Source organism: Nesoenas mayeri (genome assembly GCF_963082525.1).
Source record: "Nesoenas mayeri genome assembly, chromosome: 4".
In the NCBI taxonomy this organism is placed as follows: domain Eukaryota; kingdom Metazoa; phylum Chordata; class Aves; order Columbiformes; family Columbidae; genus Nesoenas; species Nesoenas mayeri.
The window spans coordinates 12,426-34,432 of record NC_137540.1 but is presented as its reverse complement, the minus strand read 5'-3'; the positions used below and the strand labels follow the sequence as shown (position 1 = coordinate 34,432).

Here is a 22,007-nt window from a genome sequence, read left to right as displayed (position 1 = left end):
CTGCTTTCTGAGAGCGTAGGTTGCTTTTTCCCCCCTCATTAGGCTGATGGGGGGATCTCTGGAGCCCCCTAGGACCTGCAGCAGGAGGGGCAGTGGGTGCTGGTGAGATACCAGGCTGGTGCTTGGGGAAGAAGGACCACGGAGCCACCAGGGTCAGCAGCAGCTTATTTATTCAGCCTTAGAAAGACAGACAGTGGGCATCACAGACAGAGTCCACTGCAAAATAAATGCCCAGCGAATACTGCCCTGGGTTAGCGCTGTTTGCTGAAGCGACCGACTCCTCTCCGGTGGCTTCACGTGTGTGGACAGACTGGTGCTGCCCTGAGGATCACGACCAGAGCAACCAAATCTCAGATATCCTCTTTCTTTCTACCTAGATGAGGGTATGGAGAGTTTTGCAGCTGTCTGGGGCAAGCGCTGCTGCATCTGGCTGCTGCTGGTCCTGGGCCGCGCTCCCAAGCTGGCAGTGCTGGGGCTGTTTCTGGGGAACAGTCCTTCAATAGTCGTGGTCTGGAGATGGCTCTGGGTGAACAAAAGGGGTGACTGGGACCCAATGCATGTCCAAAGACGTGGGAGAGTGCATTTTTTCACTTTACTGCAACTAAAGGTGCTTTTCCACGGTGAGCAGCCCCCACCGAGGTGAACTTGCCCACTGAGGTGCTATTCAGGCCAGGAATTATTTTCTTAGACTTGGAGAATAACATCAGAAACGGTGGCATAATGTGGATGCTCCAGAGGATTCTGGGCCGTTAGAGATCAGGTATGATTACAGTGGGCTTGCGGAAATAAACCTAGATAATGGCCTATTTGGCTATAAACACAGATATTCGGTATCTTTTGTGACTCCCCTCTGGGAGTCAACCTGTAATTTCTCAGCCATGCACTGCTGAATCGCCACCTGTTCAGCCTATTTTCAACAAAAACCTGGGTATCTGTTAAACTAAATTGAAGATAATTGCTTCTAAAAAAACTCTGCAAATCAGGGGATGCTTAACGGCTCATCAGCCGTTGAAGTGGGATGTGAAAAATGGTGTCTTGCTAGGCTGGAAACAGCCAGTCTTTCTCCGAGAGGTAAGATATGTATGTAAGATATATATGTAAGTCACGTGATATATAAGATTTCCCCTCTCTCCAGTCTCATCTTTGCAGCAGGTGAATGTAATGAAGAATTAAGAGAGGGGGAAATTAAACCAACACTGAGAAACGTGTCAGAAAATATCCAAGCATTGACATAAATACCTTATGTAACATGAAATTCTTTGTGTTTGCCAGGACAGTGGTTCTGCTTCTTGTCCCCATCTGGCAGCAGCTCAGGTCGTCCTCGCCCTGGCTCACAGCACGCAGGATTTTGCAGGTACTATTTAGCTGGCTGTCCCATTGCTCACCCCAGTTTCGTGCTCCCCAGTGCCATTTAGGATGGCACCCACCGAAGGTGCCTGCTGGGGCCAAACCGTTCGGCGTTCCCGGTGACTTTCTCTGCCGTTCACGCACCTTTTGCTGTCGTTTCTCCCCTGGCCCCGGGTGGCTGACCACGGTTTTGGCATCGGCAGATCCGATTTGTCGGCTCTTGTTTACCCTCCTCCGGAGCTGCTGAGCTGCTAAGCTCCCGTGGCTCTTCGCAGAGGCCCCTGCCCGGCCCGCGCAAACATCCCGGGGGTCACCGTGCCTCGCTGTGCCCCCCAGCCCTTTGAACCGCTTGCACAACATCCCCCGTCAGGCGTAATAATTGATCAGGCCCTGGGTTCGGTCACTGCAGCGTGCGCGCCCCGTTGGCGCGGTGTTCGTGCCAATCTGTGCTTCTCTCAATGACGTCCTTAAGCACTAAGTCACTAATGTCTGTGCAATTAGAGCGTTGTCTGTGTGCAGCTGGGTAATTCACTAGATGCCTCAAGGAATGATCCACGAGGGATGTGAATTCCAGGTGGGTGCTGCAGACCCGTTGGTCACCGAAAGCTGGACTAATAGCCCTTCTCGTCTTCCTGACCTGTCTGGAAATCAGAGCTGTTCTGGTAAGCACAACAAGTTGGTGGGGGACAGGGGTCGAAAGTGAATCTGGAGGTCATTTCACAGTAGCTTAGGTAACCTGTGCTTGAACTACCTCTCACTCCGTTGTCTCAGCAGCTTTTCCTTAAGGTTTTTATGAACTTGGAAACATTCAGGCCCAAATATAGATGAAGAAATATGTTCACAGATTTCAGGTAGAGATTCTTTGACTTGAATTTCCAAGTTACAGAACAATAATTCAAGGCTTTTATCCTCAGTAGAGCAGTACAAGAAAATGAATCAATGGCATTTAGGCTAATGAGGTTGCTTAATGTGTGCGAACTAGAAGCATTTAGGAGCAATGTACCTGGGCCTCTGAGATCCTTCCAAGGGAGCTCTCTGTACGTGCTGAGCTTTGTCAGGTTGAACGGGCCTTGGAGGTGTTCTCTCTCCTGCAAATATTGAAGCTACAGTCTTTGTGGGTGATTTACACCTGCCCCCTCCAAACAACAGACTTGAGATCCTACAAAAAATACACTACAAAAGCCATTTTTCATCCTTTATTTTTCAAGTTTTTACTCCTATTTATTTCTTTTTATCACATTTATTTCTTATATCACAGAATTAACAAGAGAAGCAACCAGAAAGGCGAATAAATGGAATCTGACTGAAAATACATACTTTTGCCATTTGGGTAGGAACCGGTTGTCGTTCAAAATGTCCAGGCAGAAGCAACGTGAGCACAGCCACATGAAGACCCAGGAACCAGTGAGTTCAGTTCAGATATTCAGACTGTATCTCTGATATTTGACTTAATGAGAATTAAGGAGTAAGAGATTGACGAGTTCCAGGAACAGGCTTATGCTTTAGAGGAGAAGCTGAAAGAGTGATATCAAGGACTCGTTGCTGAACAAAGAGAAATTTATTTTAAATCAAGAAACTAGTTTATCGGATTAGTTTTGCTTTTACTGGAGGACTTATTGATAATCTCTTTAGCAGGTATTTTGGTCTACAGGTAAAATTCCGTGCTAACGCAGCAGCGGGGATGGCCTCAGCCGCAGTGCCCAGAGGTGCCCCGGGCCGCGGCGCTCGAGCCCCAGGAGGAGCGTTCGCTCAGGGCTGCAGGCTTCGTGATTTCCTCCTCTCCCCAGCTCTGCAGTTTAGCTGGATGCTACAAACTGCAGTGATATTTTCATTGTCTGATATCAGAAGAATATTGTAGGTATTCACAAGTTGCCTTACACGCCAGAACATGACAGTAAGTATTGTTCCAGCGACCCTGTTTCAGCCATTCTGAGAAATTCACAGAAGCAAATGAATGAATGTTCTCTTCTTCATCAGGGAGCGTCAGGAGAAATTGTATCCAAGTCGTTAATTGTGGTTTTCTTTTTCTCTGACGACACAGTCCGTGGAAGGTAACCCCGTTTTAGTGATGTCTTTGCCCCAGTCCAGCTCAGGAGCAGCGCGGGTCGTCACTGACCGCAGGGCAGCTGCACCTTCTTTAAGCTGCCAACACAGGAGGGTGAATTTGGCTTTCTGCTCACATCACACATTCAGATACTGGGCAAGTTGTGTATCTCCTTCAAAAAAGAAACATTGTCAAGGGGCTGACAGAGCAAGGGTTTCACAACACAACAGATGAACTCTGCTAGGCTTAAATCATTTTGGTAGTTCGTAGCACGTTTCACTTAATCCCATCATTGCAGGCCTCTTCTAGCTCCTCCATTATCAAATCCTGCTGGTTATTCACCCAATTTCCTTTCCTAACTGTCTTCCCTTTCTCCTTAGCGTTTTGGGAAGCGTGATCCTGGGGTGTCTGGTGGCTGCCGGCTGGCAAAGTGACGTTGCTGTGGCCTTGCTGGGAACAGGTGTGCCCCTGAGCCACCTCCCGCCAGCAGAGCTCAAGTTTAAAGGCGGCCTGAAAGCCTCGGCGGAAGTTTTCGTTAAAGAAACCGTAGATGATGGGGTTGACGCTGCTATTGAAAAAGGCCAGCCAGTGAGCAAAGGGATAGATATAGATGTGGATGATCTGCAACTGGACGTCTGAAAGGTTGGCATAGTCGGAAAGCATCATCAGAGTCCACAAGGGAAGCCAGGAGAGGGTGAAAAGCAAAGCCACAATAATGAGCATTTTGATTACTTTTTGTTTCTTCTTTGACATGCTGTGCCGTTGCTCCTGGCTGTGCTTTCCCGCCGCGGGCGTCGTGGTGTTGAAGAGAGCAATGCTTATCCTGGCGTACATGATAACAATGAGCGACAGGGGAGCCAGATAGATGTTCGCAAAGAGAACCGTTGTGTAGATCTTTCTCATTCCCGGGTCAGGCCAGTCCTCTCGGCACCAGTATACGGGGCGGGTTTCGTTCCCGTAGCCAAGGATCACCCTGAAATGCTTCTCTTCTTGCACCTGCAGCATGACGGCAGAAGGACACATGACTGCGATGGCCAGAATCCAGATGATGGCTATGATGATGACTGCCGTTGAAATGGTCAGCTTCTGCTTGAACGGATGAACGATGCAGCGAAACCTGCAGCAAAGACACCCGGCGACATATGTAGAGGAGCTGTTTAAGGAACGCTTACTCAAACAGGCAAGCATGCGTTCACTTCTTCAATTGCATGCTTTTTAAAGAGCGTAGATGGAATCACCTCCCCATCCTGCATAAACCAGCGGAGTTGGATTTTGCTGCCCCATTTAAGAGCTGTGTTGGTAACCACAATCTAAAAGAAGTCACATTTTTTTGTTGCTATTTCCTCATTTTTATCTCTTTCCGTATGAGCCTGCTGCTGCTACTTGATTTAACCCAAGCAGGTACCACTGTCTTTGCTATCTAGGGTGATATCCAGGGAACAGACCAGTTTCAGGCAGCCAGGTTTAGCCAGGCTGTCACATCTTTAAGGAATACCAGTGGAGGAGCAAGTTGCTGTGGCTGCTTTTTAGACCCAGGTACATTTTATTTTGCTTAATAGGCCTAGGAGCAAAATATATCTAATCTCTTACAGTGTTGTATGGATTAATGAACTGGCCTCAACAGGGAGATTAAAGTGACAGTTTATGATCTTAGCCTCATCAGAGGGGAGACCTCGCCCTCTACAGCCACCTGAAAGGAGGTTGTAGCGCGGTGGGGGTTGGTCTCTTCTCACAAGGAACAGGACAAGAGGAAACGAGCTCGAGTTAAACCAGGGGAGGTTTAAATTTGATATTAGGAAGAATTTCTTCCCAGGAAGGATTGTCAGGCATTGGAACAGGCTGCCCAGGGCAGTGGTGGAAACATCATCCCTGGAGGGGTTTAAAAGACACGTAGGTGTGGTGCTTAGGGACATGGGTTAGTGGTGGAGTTGGCAGTGTTGGGTTAGCAGTTGGACTCTGATCTTAAAGGTCTTTTCCAACCTAAACGATTCAATGATTCTACCATCTTACCTGTCTATGGCAATAGCAACCAGAGTGAAGACAGAGGCAGAGACAGAAATTCCTTGGACCATCCCACTCATCTTGCAAACCAGGCTCCCAAACGGCCAACCTGGAAGGAAACAGGCAATTGAAATTGCTGCCGTCTCACTGTAGCTATGCTTATTCCCCAAAGAGGAGATTTCTGCCCCAAACTAATATATTTCTTTTGTTCTGTCAGGCCATAGCAGGGGTTAGGGAGACAGAGGCTATATGAAAAAATACTTCACCAAATTTGTCCGTTGAGTTTCTGATGTTCCAAAACAAACAGCAGAGCAAACCTTTGCGGTTTGACATTCTGTTAAAATGGGATCTCAAGACAAGAGAGGGAAATGACCTGTACCGTTGATTATTCTCTGCATCTGGCTCACAGCATCCACCGAGTCTTCCTGAACAAATAACCCTGTGCTGGGAGAATCCCTTCTTCAAGATGGGCAGTGTGGAGATCGGCAAGGACAGCCCCAGGCAGAAGGCGGGTTAGGGGCTTCTCTTCCTTGCCTCTGGCTGCCAGTGGCTCGAAATAACTCCAGAGCCCCTTCAGAAGTCACAATGTGCAGGTGAGGCTGGTGATGACTTGGTTTAAGGTGATCTTTAAGCTGCTGCTTTGTCTGTCACTGCACATGTTGAATAGCCAGGGCTGATTGCAATACTCCCTGAGTGTCCCTCAGTGTCCCAGCACCTCCAAGCTCCCTCTCTGCTGAGAGGGCTGCCAGGGTGCCCAAACGCTGCTAACCAGTGTGGGAGCGATACCTGTGAGAGGTTTTGCCCCTTGTCTTCCGAATTTGCCCCAAGCTTTCTCAAAGAAGCTGTTTTCTCTCTTTCAGGGACAGAGTTAAGGGGTGATTGGTGTGTGTCACTGTCGCTTGCACCCCTCTCTCGGGGTCCCCGGGGAGGCCGGCGCTCAGGAACGCCGGCCGGTCCCCCTCGAGCTCTTGCTGCCCCGCGGCGCCAGCCAGCCTACCTGCAATGATGTTGTCCAGGAGCGTGGTGGGCATGCAGAAGATTCCCACCAGTAAATCGCTGACGGCCAGGTTTAAGATGAAGAGGTTTGTAACCGTACGCATGCGTTGACTCCTCAGAACAATAAAGCAAACCACTCCGTTGCCAACCATGCAGAGCAGGAAGATGAGGAGGTAGGAGACGATGAAGACAGCTGCCACCGAGGGCTGATGGAGGTAGAAGTCCACATAGGAGACGTTGCCTTCCAAGTAGAGGTACCTGTATGTCCTGTTATAATTCAGCACACGAGGCCAGTCAAATGAAGAGTTTGAGTCCATTTTCTTGGTGTTGTGATGTGCCTTAAAAGATATTTTTAAAAAGGTCATTTTAGAATGCTTGAAATGGATCTGGTGAAATGTCGCTAGTTTGGATATACATATGCAAAGCTTATGTATACTCGCCCCTCCGTGGCTTACTGTAACGGGCCATGTGCTGAGCCTCCCCAGACGGGAGAAGCAACAAGTACTGTTAGTTTGATTTTTACGACACAGGTGCACCAAGGTGACCAGTAAGACTGCTGAAGGTTTTCTTCCTTCCGCAGGCTCTGTATGTTAAGTCTTTCCTTCCCCAAAGGAGAGGAAAAGCAGACAGGATGTTATCTGGTTTATTGGGTTGTGTCAAGTAAACAAATCAACAACTTGAACAGCTTATTTTGAGAAAAATAATCAGAGTTCTTGAGAAATCATTTACTCAACAGCTTGAGTAATCTGGCACTTAAGCAACAGTAAGATTTCTGAGCCGTGAAAAACAGTGATTAAATTAAAGCTTTAAGTGGCACAAACCTTCTGCCTGTATGCATCCAAATCCAGTCCCATTTCACTGAAAATGAAATATTTTTGAGCACAGTTGATTTTACTTCCTTTCTTAAAACCTGCATAGATGAGAAGAACCTGCAAATATGAAGGACTACACTGCGTTTTAAATGTGCTGAAGTACAGGAGAGCCGGATTAATTTCCCACCTCTGCTACTGAATTCCCGTGTGATCTTGGGCAACTCGTAATCTCTCCATATTTTGGTTTTCCTACAATAAAATGTGAGCAATTCTTTTCCCACATGGTTTATTTACACTATAAAATCATTTTTCCCATTTTATGAGATTATTGCTGGCAAAAACTAGTAGCTTTTTTGAAGAGAGTCTTTTTTCTTAAGTCTGAACTTTCTCTGTATTATATCTTCTATTTCAAGCTACAGATATCTGTGCTTTCTGTGTTGCAGTAGCAGTGCTTTTGCTGGTGTCATGATTTGAAGGTGAGGAGTACAAGACTTTTTATTAGACCACCTGATGGGGCTGAAACAATTCCTTTAAGGTGGGTGTGGAATTGTGTGTTCCAAACTTACTGCCAAATTCGACTGATCGAGTTTAGTTTTGTAGGCCACGATCTATTTTCTTGCCCCATGGAACCTATAGTTACATGAGGCGCTGCACCAAAACTCTGAATCAAATGTTAACTGTGACAATCTTTTAACGCGTATATGATACAACTCACATGGAAATGGTACCAGCCGCCCTAACAGGCCGACACCGGCATCTTGACATTTACAGCTCACACCAGATCACTTACGAGCAGCATTCAGGGTTTTTTTCACATTTATTTTATCTGCCAGATGGAGACTTTGAAACCCAGGTAAAGGGAGCAGGTGATGCTGGTGCTGCCAACAAGATGGCTTTTGGATAACACTTGATGAAAATGGGCTCTGAGGCTGTATTTCTGTGACAGGCGTATGTATGTAGATACCTAAAGACGCTGGGGGTGCAGGAGGTCCTAAATTAAAAGAACAGCAAAATTAATTGGTGACAAAAGGCACCAAAGTAATGTATGGGTGCAAGTGCCTTTAGGATGCTTACAAGCTCCCTAGCATTAATGGAATTTAAATTAAGGCACAAGTGTCTAAATCCTGATGAGCTTGCCTGTGAGGAAAGTGCCAGTTCCATTTCTTTCCCTGTGAAAGGAGCCTTGGAATGGGCCGTTTTTGTGCCGCCAAGGTGTCATCTGCCTCCTCAGAGCCTGACGACGAGGCAAGTGCCGGTTTTCCTGTCTGTGGAGTCATGAAGGTGACATTCTGTTGTCCCTCTGCAGAGGGCAGCCCTCTCCCCAGGAAAAGAATACTGAGTGTTGGGTACCAAGCTGAAAGGACGGTGCTTTTTCTTCCTTCTTGCTAGGTTTCACTGAAAGAACAACAGTTAACTCCAAAGTGTCAGGAAATATTTAACATTTCAGACTTGTTTTCGCATGGACCAAAAGATGTTCCATATTCAAATACAAAGCCTCTCGTCAACAACTGTGACCCCTTGGGAACGAACCAGTTCATCGCATGCTGCAGCGACCATCTCGGTCAAGAAATCAGTTTCTGGCACAGTGCTATTTGTAGTTACTTTTGCTTTTTCTGAGAGACTGCAAAAAATAAGATGTAAACATTCACAACTTGTGAATACATTTAACTTTCCAGTTAGTTATAGCTTTATTCGGCATGCCTGTAGATGAGGGTAGCAGCAAACAATCGCTGAATCTTGAAGAATATTTTAGAAGTACGTACGAAGGTCTCTAGTTCACCTTCTGTCTCTGCCTGTTGTTCCCTGATATATTTACTCACACCCAATTCCTGGGAAAGCACTGCTGCTTTTCTATGTTATGCTTGTCAATGAAATCCAGTAACATCAGAATCTCTGGAAGTGTTTTAGTTCCAGGTAGCGAGCGCAGTAAAAAGGTTGATTCTGGTATGGCTCCAGCTTGGGACGAGCAGAGGAACGGAACAAATCGTGTTCTGCGGCCTTCTACCTTTGTAGAAATTGGCAGCAATACAATGTTTGTAGTGAGTCTGTATTTTCACATATTCATTACAATGCCTGCATGTTCAGATAGGTAGACAAGAGTCTGAAATCTCTTGCAAAAAAACCTGTTTTAACAAAGCATGAATTACAAGATAACTGTGTAATACTTGTATATTCTCTTTGGCTCTCCTTATGGAGCAAGCCTGCTTATTTTTATTGTTTTTAGAATAACTGAAAATATTTTTTGTGAAAGGTACTACCCGCCAATTGCTTTAACTAGTCAGAGATCAGTCAACTGACAGAGATCAGTCAACTGCCATGGAAAGCAATTTAATGACAATTTTCTTATTCACTCGAGAAAGCTGATGCGTTTGCAGACAAACATGCCTGAGATGAAGAGTTTTGGTAGAATTCAAATACATATTTGACAATGGTCGTTTACGCTGTTACTTTAATCACATACCCGGAGCTGTGCTCCGTAAACCCCGTGAGATGGGATTTACAAAGCACAGCGCTTCTCGTGCTCCCTTTGGGCCCGTGACAAGACACAGATTTATTGTTGCTCACTTTCCTTGTCTTCCCCCAGGCAGCTTCTCCGGGTGGTGCCCGGGGACGTGAGGAGCAGCATCGCTTGTCCCCAAGCTCCTTGCCCTGGGAAGGGCAGTGAGGTGCGTGGCTGCACTGGCTGAGCCCCTGAGCACGAGCCACCGAGCCCCTGCGCATGAGCCACCGAGCCCCTGCGCACGAGCCCCTGCGCACGAGCCCCTGAGCCCATGAGCACGAGCCCCTGCGCACGAGCCCCTGAGCCCCTGCGCACGAGCCCCTGCGCACGCCGGTGTTCTCTCTGCTGCTCTGAGTCGCTTTTGAGGCTGCCAACCCATGGTGTAAATCAGGTTAGAACTGCGAGGGCTCCTGAGTTCAAGTCTTCTCCTGATGGCTAGTGATGAAAGCGAGCGAGGAGCTTGGTAACAGCAAGAAATGGAGCAGACGGTGCCAGTAATCTGACACTTGTTGCATGTTTGGAGCAAACAAAGCAAGGGATGGAGCTGCCCTGGACTAGTGGATGTGTTTCAGACAGTGAATGTGGCTGTGCAAGGGAACGGGAGTTGCTCTCTGTGCAGAGTCAGTGCAAGACTTGTTCCCCTGGTAGGTCTCCCATATGGTTTTCAGAGTTTTGGCAAAGAGTAGCAATACACCCAATCCCACGACTTCAGGAAAAGTCAGGCCCTTTACCCCTTCTCATCTTCTAACAACAACGAATATGTATTGGGCTCATTTGTTTTGACTTCTGTGAGGTTCCACCTGAATTAATGTTCTCTAATGTCTCTCTGCAAATAGGTCAGCCACAATTTTTTAATTATTATTATTAGTAGTAGTAGTAAATGAATACTAATTTTCTTCTGTAATCCCTTCCTTCCCAGAGGCGGTGCTTTAAGAAGCACACTCCAGCCTGGGGCAGGCGGCTGTTGCCTCACGCCGCGCTCCCGGCGGCGCGGCGATGGGAACCGGGACCTGCGCGGCCCCGCGGGTGACAGGTGACTCTCCTTCCTTGCCTCGTGGATACAGAGGCTTTTTACAAGTACGAATTGTTATGCAGGTAGTATGATGTGTCTCTTTGGTCCCAGGAGTACAAACCACTGTGGGACACTCCTGTGCAATGACAGTGTTCTATTGAATTAATTACTTATAATTATCTTTGTTAAAAAAACGGAAATTATTTCTTATCGCACTAAAAGCAGAAGGCATAATTTTTTCCTTTTTCTTTGGATATACACTCTTAGGTTTTCTTTCTCTTTCTAACAATGTATTGTAGAGCAACAGCCTGCAATCTTTTCACTAATGAATTCTGGAATAGTTTTTGTTTGTAACTGACAAACAAGGCGTTGCAAACAGCCTCAAGGCAAAAACTGGAGCTGTGTCCGTTTGTCTTAGGTAGTCTGATCACAGTTGCACTAATGAAATTTTCACATCGTTGTGGCTCTAGCAAACACAGTGAATTTGTGGTTCATACCGTAGCTTACAGGAAATGGAAAAGGTACATGAATTTTTATGAAATTGAAGCTGAGGTGGAAAAGGATTGGCTGGAAGAAGAAATGAAGGCGCAGCGCCCTCATTGTGGCAAAACACAAGTTTTGGCAAGGCACTTGACAGCTAAAACAGACAGTGATGAAAAATCCAGAGAGCCTGAGAAAACAGAAACAGAAGCCACCTGAGAAAAGGGAAAAAATAATGCCATGCATAAATACTACAAGATGAAAAATGAAAGTAATTTGCTTTCATATGGCCATTTGATAAGGTCATGTCCTCTCTGCTTCATTTAATACACCAGTGGTAAATAAGTCTGCAAAGAAGTAAAGCAGGAGCTGCAGCTAGTGAAAAACTGCCCAGTCCCACACACTGGGTTTTCAAATACACTACGCTCATACACCCTTGGAATTCCTGTAACAGCAACACAATATGAAATCTCATAGCGTAAACAGGGTGATCTCATGCCACTTGGTATGGGAAATTAATTGTCCATTTTTACAATAGCAGTTCAAGGTAATTATGAAGTGAATGCAATTCTTTTTATGTGGGCTACACGGAGGAAATCTGGTCATCACTGGAGCCAGCCAACGCTGCTTCACCTTGTGTACAGCCACTTGCTTTCGTTAGTTTGATTTCTGTGTGTGTGAAATCTTGTTGCGGAATCCTTTGAGGCTTTAGAAGCTGAAACAAAGATGAGGAACCTTGAGATACATAAAGAACAGAAGCACATTGTCATGGAAAAGGAAAATATCATGCGGTAAGTGCTAAAAAATGTGTTCTTCCCTTGTTCTACACTCTATACTCAGTGATGGGTCAACTACAGGAATGTCCTGGAGACCCTGGAAAATGATAGCATCTCTGTTCTGCTGAGAAGTTAGAAAATCCTGCTTGTAAAATGCAGCCACTGAAGGATGGCGAAAAAAGCAGGACCTCATTCTGGAAGTGTAATAAATAGAGATAAGGAAGAGACCAACGCATCGATTTTCCTATGACTCAGTGGATCAGAAAAAGCTACTGACAGAGAATACCAAAATGTTCTTGCTTAAAAAAATGTAAATGGGTCAACTGTGAACATTTCCAACTCAGCGAAGTGCAACTAGCAGCTATTTTTAAGAATTTAGGAGGGCATGTAAAATAGTGTGAGAAAAGGAAGTGCTCACAAGTGACCTTTGCCTTAAAGTAATGTTTTTGGAGGAAATAGCAGCAAGGAAACTGGCCCAATTGCCAGCCGGGCACTTTGGCTGCAGGAAACCATTTCCTAAGGAAACCAGCCTAAAACCAAAATGCAGTTCAACAGGGACACGTGCCCAGCATCGCGCAGAGAGGCAGCAGCAGACAGGGCACCAGGACCTGGGGTTTGCACCGAGTTACCAGCTGGACCTGAGACAACAGCAGCAAAACAGACAGAAAACCACAGGCACCCCGTAGCACGTGAGCAGGACAGTAGTGTACAGAAATACCTCCCTGCTGTTCGGTACTCAGGACTCATTTAAATCGTTGCATTTGGTTCTGGTCGGTTTAATTCATCACAGATTTCAATCAAGCGGAGGACGTCACAGGAAAGACAAGAGGGCTCAAACATGTGACTACAGGGAAACAGTGTAAGATAAGGGATCATTTCATCTGAAAAGGCGAAGTGTGGCAATATGTTCTTCCATTTTGCTATGAATTTCAGAAGTGCTTTATCACAGTATCATACCTTTCTGCAGGTTGGACACGAAGGACTGCAGCTCCGCGTAAGCACGGCTCGTTTCTCCGTTCCCTTCCGGAGGACAAGCGCGGCTTCGGCAGCAGCCGAGCGCCGGCGCCGGCGCGGGCTCGAGCGTGGGACGGGCCGAGGGCAGAGACGTCCCCGCTGAGCGCAGCGGGTGCGTTTGCCCCGGCGAACGCCGCAGGAGCGAGAGCCTTCTCCCCAGGTGAGACTTCGTAAAGAATGGAGTTCCACCCTGCTGGGAAATTGTTTCAAGGTATGTTTTACCTTTATTTTGCACTTAGTGTCAATTTCCCCCATAAGCAGAAATGTTTAATGTTTGTAATAGGAGATTTGAGTTGCTAATTACAAACTCTGAGGATACTTATTAATAAAGGTAGTAGAACTCACTCTTAAAGTGAACATTTTATTTACCTTTTCACCCATCATGATTTTGATATTTTTCATTAAATACTTAGGCATGTCTTATGTCAAAGCAAGCACACAGTAAAAATAGAAAGTTGCAATTTTTTTTTTTCTTACTGACTCTTATTTCCATGAAGAAAAACAACTATACACTGAGGAGGAAACTTCTCATTTTTAAATTCCATGGAGGTGTCTCAGTCTTGAGGTTGCACACAGAGCTCCTATGAATGGACTTTAACTGTTCATCCTCCCCAACAGTGATTTATCCGGGTAGTCTGAGCTAAGACCAAAGAAAGCATTTTGTCGGAGTACTTTTTAAAAAGATCTTAAACTCTTCCTATCCTGCCTGGTTATAATGAAGAATGCTATCAGTAGGATTGCTGTCATAAAAGACGTAGTTGCAGATGACTCATCCACTTAGCTAGGATTATATAGCATTTTGCTGAAAAGACCAATCTCAAATGTAAATCAAAAGATGCTAATGGCAGGTAAGACATTCACAGCAAGTTTGTTACATTTGTCTAAATATATATCGTTTTTATCACCCTGCTTTGGTTTTCTGACACTGAAATAACACTACACCGTTTTCAGGTCAAACATTGATTTTATTACCACATCAAATAAGGAAGAGTAAAGCTGAAAATTTAGTATGGCAAAACCTCGCTATTGCTGAGTATTTTCTGCCATTTGCTGTTAGTTGCCCTTAAGGTGCCAATGTATGAATTTTATCCTTTCAAGCACATTCATGATTCCTACCAATTTGCTCAGAAACATTCAAGACCTGAAGTCCGCCATTTGGCTAATAGCTGAGTACAGCGTGGAAGTTTGTGCGTTCCTTGTTTTGCCCTTTCATCCATCGCAAAGCTGCAGGACACACCGACAAGGAGAACAGAGGGGTATAAACAGACACGGTGACAGCGTTTTCAACATGAGACAGGTCCCTGGTTACCTAACATTTTGGTAGCAAAGGAACCCAGAAAAAATGTTTTCTGAATGCACGTTTTATTATAATAGCTGTAATATAACACACACAAATTATCAGAGAATTAGAGCTTAGGCTGCTTACCTGTTGCTTCTTTTTACACACCTATTGTTTTGCTTAGTGCTTAGTCACCTTTAAGCTTCCGAATTTAAAGTTTTTGTATATGATGTGTCACAGGCTGTTTTAAATTTCGACTAAAATCTCAGCCAACTGTTCCCTGAAACAAGATTAAAGGAAGATTTCTGCACACAGGCACACTTATCAGCCACTTTATTAAGGAGTCTAGCGAGTCATAAGTTTTTTAGTTCCCTTACACTTGGAAATGGCTTTTTGTCTTCTTCACAAGAATTCCCCTAAGACCGCTGACAACCCAAGTCTCAGTGCTATGCAGCTGCTAGTGGCCTTTTTGCTCCTGGAATCTAAGGGAGTCTTTGTAGCGTTAGTGCTCTCAGCCAGCAGCAGGTTAAGAAACAAAGTTGGTGCTACCAGCGGCGCCAGCGCACAGGGCAGAACCGACTGCAGGGAAAGGGTTTCACATCAGCAGATGTGCGCTGACACAGCAGCACAGGCTTGGCCTGGCCACGAGAACTGCATTACTTTAAGGCCCAAGCCTCGAACGGGTTGTTGCTGAGTCAGAAACCCAGCACACACAAGCGGACAGGCGTTTAAAGTTGCACAATACCTGGTGGAGAGGTACTGTAATTCTTACTGAGGCTAATCATGTTCTTGGCCCTTTGACTTAGTGTTATACTGGAAACACAAGGACTCTCAGAAATACCCGTTTGTAAGTTGGGACACTTTACCTGGCGCTTAGGATGCTTTCAAAGACAGTAATACTTTGTGTGAGAGCCTTCACCCACCAACACATAGTCTAGCACTATTATAAGGAGTATTTGGCTTGATACAATGGGAGAATGGCTGTTGTACAAGGCAGAATTGCGCAGAAAGAAAAATAAAATTACTCTGCCTTGCCTGTGCTATTTAGACGCGCGTTCCGCAGGGAAGTGATGAGATTCTCAATAAGTGGGTCGTTGTGGCTGAGAAGTAAAACATAAAATAAAGCACTGTAGGAAAAAAAAGTCAATACAGCAAGAGCAGTGTTCTCCCTCTTCAGTACCCACCCAGCTACCAGGACCAGCAGCGCTGGCTGTGTTTTGGAAGTAGGCTTGCAATCCTGACAGATGTCTGTCTTCTCCTTCGCTGACATTGGCTGATCACACATATCCACTGCTTCTGTGAGCCAGACAGTGAGCATGACCTTCTTGGTATCCTCTGCTACTCCTGCATAACTTGCTTGTATTTATCCATTTTTATCTATACATTAATTCAGAATGGGAAACAAGTCCCTAGTTGAGAAGCTTTAGAGTTTGGCTCTTCTAATGAAGTCGTTTGGAGATCTAAGCTGTAAGTAGCAGCTTCCCATCCATCACGGGAAATTGGCCAGGGACCCCAGTAAATGTCTGAACTGGTCCAAGCTTTTTTCACTGGAGAGATACTCCAGTGAGCACTTAGCAGTAAGTGCTTTGGGTTAAGCTCTGGGAACAGTTAAATGATCAGGCTGGACTATGTCCAGCACTAAATTGCCCCCTAATGGGTCGTGATCCTTCTAAATTGCCACCTTCCAGCACAGCAGCTGATTTTTACCATCCCCAGTGCTTCAATATTGGCTAGATTGTAGGCACAAAGCTGAATCATCTGATATATGTGCACATGAGTCACTCCTTGTCAGAGCAGTCAGATAAAGATGAAAACCACGTCGCTCGGAGTATTGAATGTGAACAAAGTAATTGGGGGAGTGGGTAAAAAAAGGAAGTAATTGTCATAGTTTAGGGAGGAGAACCATTTCCCAGTAGAGAATAAAAATAGAAGAAAAAACCCAAACAATTTAGAGGCACACCAGTCACGTTGCAAGCTAATTCACCAGGCAGATAGAAGCAGTTGTCAAAATGATGTAGTTGGTGCCCCCCCTATGGAGGGATGTTCAGGATCCCATAGTCACGTCAGGGTGAACAACTGGAACTCAGCCCAAGCGACGCTGATCCCTTATCAGTCCATACAGGAACACAACATGGTCATGGTAGTTTTCAGTCCACTGCAGGCTCCGCGAGCCACGCTCCATTGTGTCCTCTGCAGGAAGCCTCGAGGAAACAATCGAGTGCTTTCTCATGAAGCACAGAAGTAAAGGACGTTCCATTCCATGACATGGGGTGATGCTGGTGGGAAGACAGGGGCCTAAGCATGTAATTAAACAGGTTAACACACCTTCCCACCTTCCGTGGCTGTCAGCTGCTCCAGGAGGCTGAAGAGCCAGCACTGCCTTCCGGGCAAGCCCCAGGCAGAGCTGGCAGCGCTGCAAGTCCATCAGGTCCCAGAGCAGAAATACCTGCCCAGACTGTGAGAGCGCTCCCGGATCAAACACAGGCACGACTGAAACGCGGCTTCTGTTCTGACAGTAACACCACAGTCTGTCATTTTAAGTCTTAATTCATGTTATTTTGTGCCCAAGTTGAAGGTGTATTTTAAGGTAAGTAGAGAAGCTGCTGCCCACATGGGTACTGCTGTGTGAACGAAGGATAATAAAATTCATGCCAGCAGAACAGAGCTGGAAATCGAAAGGGAGATAGAGGTCATTGCAGCCATCCCTCCCCAGAGAGTTCAGCGTTAAAAACTCAGGACTATTAAGAAGTTTCTCGCACTATGGCAAACTGAGAGGAAAGCAAGCGTTAAGAAATAAAAGAAAAACTCTGTGCAAGCATGATTTAAGAGAACTACATTGGAGAAATAGTTGTGACAGCTTCCTGAAGTGCAGTCCTTAGCTAGGCATCAAAACACTAACATTTCAAACCAAACAGGACGGCATCTTTTCTGAAACTGAAAGCTTGGACAATAGTATTGTCAATATTTATGACATCACCTCCTGCATGGCTTTTTGAACATTATAAAAACAAAGCCTGGGAAAATATATGGGTTTTTCATTTGATTTTCAATTTATCTTACCCAGAAAATTGGTTTCTGTCTAGAATTATTGAAGTGGAATGAAGAATTTCTATTGTTGTTCCTAGTGTCTTTTTGAATCTATTCAGTACCAAAACTTCAGTCTACTGCCTCAGCAACTTGTTTTTCATTATCCACTGGGCAATTAGCACCACTCAAATACTAAGCATTACCTGGATAACATTGATAGGTGCCTCTAACAGACATCAGAGATTTAACCTATTCCCATCATACTGAGAGGTTAGATCTCAGTAACCTGTGGGGTTCCAGCTGCTGAGCTGCAGGTGGGTTTGTGTCCAAGCATAGGCTGTTCCCCAGGGTCCTCCCTGTCCCCTTGCCTGTGTTTTTGTCCAGGAACACTGCATCCTTTCAGGGACGAAGGGGAGACCAGCGTGCAGCACTAGTCTCTTGGATGAACCCAGCAGTGGCCCAGGTTGTCCTGCTTTGTTGTCTCCTCTTTCCTGATGATCCCTTTTGTCACTGAATAGCATTGAGCATTATTTCACCATGTTACCACAGCTCCTGAGACCTCAAGTGAAAAGAGCTACTGGAAACTACCACTGCACGCAGCTATTGCAAGTTAACTATGCGTATACATTTCAGCTCTATAAAGGTTTGTTCTGTTTTGCACCTGCACTCTGAGGTCTCCATCACAATTAACCTGACTTCACATGTTCAGTCAAGCTCTCTGCACTCCCCTAGAACTAATTCCATTCAACAAGTGACAGCGGAAACTGAAGCGTGCCACAATTGCTCCTGGCATTACTTGCTTCTGTAATCAAAGCAGCTTATGCTAAAAAGCGTGGTATATTTGATGAGCCATTAAGCTGTCTTTATCAGTTTGATTATGTGCATTAAATAACAACTTTCATCAGCCATATAATGCTGCTACCAGCAAGTTGCTCCAGCAGTCTAGGTTTATTCACCGGTAGCCAACAGCAAAACAAGCACCCTCGAACCATGTTGACCAGGGTCAGGTGTTAGCTAGCAGCGTTTTAGCAAAACTCTCAGCCTCAGGATTTTAGGCTTCAATTTTGGTGACAGTTAAAAACACCAAACAGTACAGGAACTCTTCTAAATGAAGAGTTAATGATTTCCTTCAAAGAGAGATGACTGCTTTTCTGTCATTGCAGTATGCTTGATGCTTTTCATTTTTTACATCAGAAAGCTAGAATTAGACAATGAGAGGTCAGGCTGAAAAGTTAAAAAAACTTACCCTTAGATTTTAATGCCATGGGAAATTTTAGTCTACCCAATCATCTCTCATATTATAGAAGTAGATAATCACCTTTCCTGGTTTCAGGGCATCAGTGCATCAAACACTGGCATGAGCTACTGCCAGCTCTTAAAGCTCCATATAAGCAACGCAGTGGTCACTGCTTACGCATGAAGTGCTGCCTTTAGTTTGCAGGAGTTGAGGCTGCTCAGCAGGTCAGGGTCTCAAAGCACAGATGTCCTGTTAGACTCAACATACACCGAGTTCACCGTGCAGGTACCTCAGTCCTGTAAGCAGTGACAGCCTCGCGAACACTCCTGAGCTGTTCCTTCAGAGAGAACAGCTGTACCACAGGCACCCTCATCTGCTGCGGAGCTGCAAGTTTGGGTCAGTTTTTACGTAACAGCTACACCTTAGCTTGGTGAGGTCAGGTCCCCGTGCTGCTGAAACCCTCGGCGCGGCTCAGTTGACTCAATTGACTTGCAGCTTTGTACCCGTCGCCCTGGCCCTCCTGCGCAGGACCGCGCGAGCTCGCGCCGCAGCCGCAGCACCCGGGCCGCCCGCTGCCCACGCGCCCCGCCCCCGCTGCCCGCGCGCCCCCCCCCGCTGCCCGCGCCCCCCCGCTGTCCGCGCGCCCCCCCGCTGCCCGCGCCGCCCGCGCCCCCCCCCCGCTGCCCGCGCGCCCCCCCGCTGCCCGCGCGCCCCCCCGCTGCCCGCGCCCCTCCCGCTGCCCGCGGCCCCCCCCGCTGCCCGCGCCCCCCCCCCGCTGCCCGCGCCCCCCCCGCTGCCCGCGCCCCCGCAGGCCGGCGGGTGCCTTGGCCCTCCGCGCTCTCGTGCACTTTTATCAAGATTCTCACTGAAAAGGAGATTAACACCAACACAAAACAGGATTTGTGATGTGCAATAGGCATAAGGTAAAATGAACGGATAGCTGCTCTGCGTCAAACAGCAGGGTCTGAAATTATGTTTTCCTTGCTAAGATTTTTTTTGAGAAAAGCAGCAGCACAGGTGTCATTCCTGTGGTTTGAGATGCAATCAGGTACCTGGAAGGTGACAAGTCTCAAGAGATAGTTCTCCCTTGCAGAGAATTATATTCAATTCATTCCCTTTTCTCCACCAAATTGCTTGGAACTGATCCCACTGAATTTTATGCTCTGCAGCCCCCAACCATGGTTCCAATTTAAAGAACAAAGTGCTATTCTTCTGTACAGTCACAGGTATTTAAAGTTCCAGATAATTTACTGTTACTGGAGGTAGTTTGCTACCGATACAAAAACAAAATAAGAGCATGTAAAACTTAGTCATCGAAGAAAACCAAATTACTGAGTCACCCCTTGGAGAGCCATTCCGGTTAAAATGAATAGTTCACTGAACTAAAAGGGGTTGTCCTTGACATAAAACATCCCATATGTATATGTAATGAGTTTTCATGTTGATTCCCTTTAAGATAACATTTACGTTGAGATTAAAATCTCTTTTGTACACCTGTGTATATTTGGTGTTTGATCTGAACACAGAAAAATAGTATGGACTATTAGAGGCAGAGCCACCACAGAACTCGCTCTGAAATACTGTTATGAGCAATTCAGCGCCTTCATTCACAGCAAAATTAAATATCTTTGATTCCAGGCATGCAATTTCCCCTCTCAGCAGAGCAACTGTCTCAACTAGCAGCATTTGACAACTGTCCCTTGAAACATTATTTTAGTTTTTTAAAATCGGCAGCTATTTGTAGTCAACCAGGAAAAAGTAAAGCACATTACAGAGATGTCTGTACTCACCGCTCTTCATCGGGGAAGAGGCTTCTCTTCCGAAAAACCTGGAGCTGCGCACAGGGCTGGAGCCGCCAGCACGTTTAGATCGGCACTTCAGACGCTTTTCTCCCGTCGCACGGTGGTCCCTGCTGGAGGAGCAGGGTTGTCAAGCGTGTCCCCCCCCGCCAGCTTTTAAAGCACAAAGCCACTTGCGTCAGAAGCATCTGACTTTGCACACACACAAACCTGTTGCTAACGAAGCACCTGCAGCTTTGCCTCCTCTCCCAGCTACAGCAGAGAGGGGGAATAGCCCAACCCAAGTTAAAAGCAGCTCCCCCAGCCCTGCACAGGATCCCCCGCTCACAGGGGCCAGAGCTCCACAGCAGCTGGGCAGGAATGGACCTGCCAGCTCCTGCTGGGCAGGGAAGAGGGACAGGAGGGAAGGGGGACCAGGGGAGCAGCCCAAAGCCAAGCAGACAACCCTGGGGCTACAGGGCTGTGACCTGCAGCCACCCCTATCCTGGGGTGGAGGAGGGTCCCAGGCTTGGACATCAGGGTGTATTTCTTGCATGTTTCATGGCAGTACCTCTCCCTTCTGCTCTTTTCAAGGTATCCCTTTGCCTTAAGAAGCTGTGACATCCCCAGGTGCCAGCCCTCTACTACAGCACACGCAGCCGTGACAGCAGGAGGAGCAGCAGCCCTGAGAGTGCTCCTCGGCACCGCGCGCAGCTCACAGGCTCCTGCGCTGCATGCTGAGCTCCGGCATTTAAATCAAGATTCTGTGGGGAGAAGACAAAAGAAGCTTTTAAATCAGCAGCAGGGAGCAGGAAAAAAAAATCCTTCATGTGACCCAGGTTAAACTATCTGGCCCTTGTACCTGGGGTAGTAGTTTTTGCCTTACCTCTTTGCCTCTGCAAAATCCAACGCCCACCAAGACCCCATAAATAAAGTTGTTAATACTCATCCCACTGTGATCGCTATGCACTTTTTTCCTCCTGAAAAGTTTAAAAGGTAGATGAAGGGAATACCAGGAAGGCTAAGGAATGCTGCAGACCCAGCTCACGTGCCTGCTTCTAGAACAAGAAAACAAGCCCCGGGACCGTGACTGAAACAGAAGAGCTCTGCTGTGCACCCTGGCTTTTCAGGTGCTCCGTGCAGGGCTACTCCATGGGTGCAGGCTACAAAACAGCCCTTTGGTCTGGGCTAGGCTCAAACAGAAAACAGAAATCCCTGCTAGAGATCGGGAATTCTGTTATAATGCTTTAATGACACTGAGCATTTCTACCTGTAAACAGGAAACCAAGAACATGATCCAATCTTAATTTTTTTCTTACTTCTAATAGCTGTTAAAAAAAAAGTCACATACTGCTACTAGTTTAAGGAATGCAGACATGTTACAATAAAAGTAGAAGACAAAAAAACTTTAACATGATGACAGCATGAAAACAGTTCCCACCAGTTGTGCATGGTCCTACAGTAACTAATCAGGAACCAAAGGCAGTCCAATGACATCACCCAAACAAAAATGGAAGGAAGAATATTCACACAAACAGAAAACAAACAAACAAAACACAAATGTCAACATTAGCAAGAAAATAGAGGCTCCACAGCACTGCCAGCACTGAACTGAGAAACAAGCCCCTGCCCTGAGCTGAAGTGTAGAACTGGGGCCAATGGGGAAGGGTGTGTGGGTGGTGGAGGCACCAGGTGAGGCAGTCG

The 22,007-nt window shown here is 46.4% G+C and overlaps 1 protein-coding gene across 1 annotated transcript; it reads right to left on the bottom strand.

Moving 5' to 3' along the window:
- Positions 1–3,667: 3,667 nt before the first annotated feature.
- On the bottom strand, positions 3,668–6,705 carry NPFFR2 (neuropeptide FF receptor 2; the record flags this gene model as incomplete). Its single annotated transcript, XM_080343568.1, has 3 exons — positions 3,668–4,508; positions 5,402–5,501; positions 6,390–6,705. The coding sequence occupies 3 exons, from the start codon at positions 6,703–6,705 to the stop codon at positions 3,668–3,670; spliced, it is 1,257 nt and encodes a 418-aa protein (XP_080199694.1).
- Between the last annotated feature and the right edge of the window lie 15,302 nt (positions 6,706–22,007).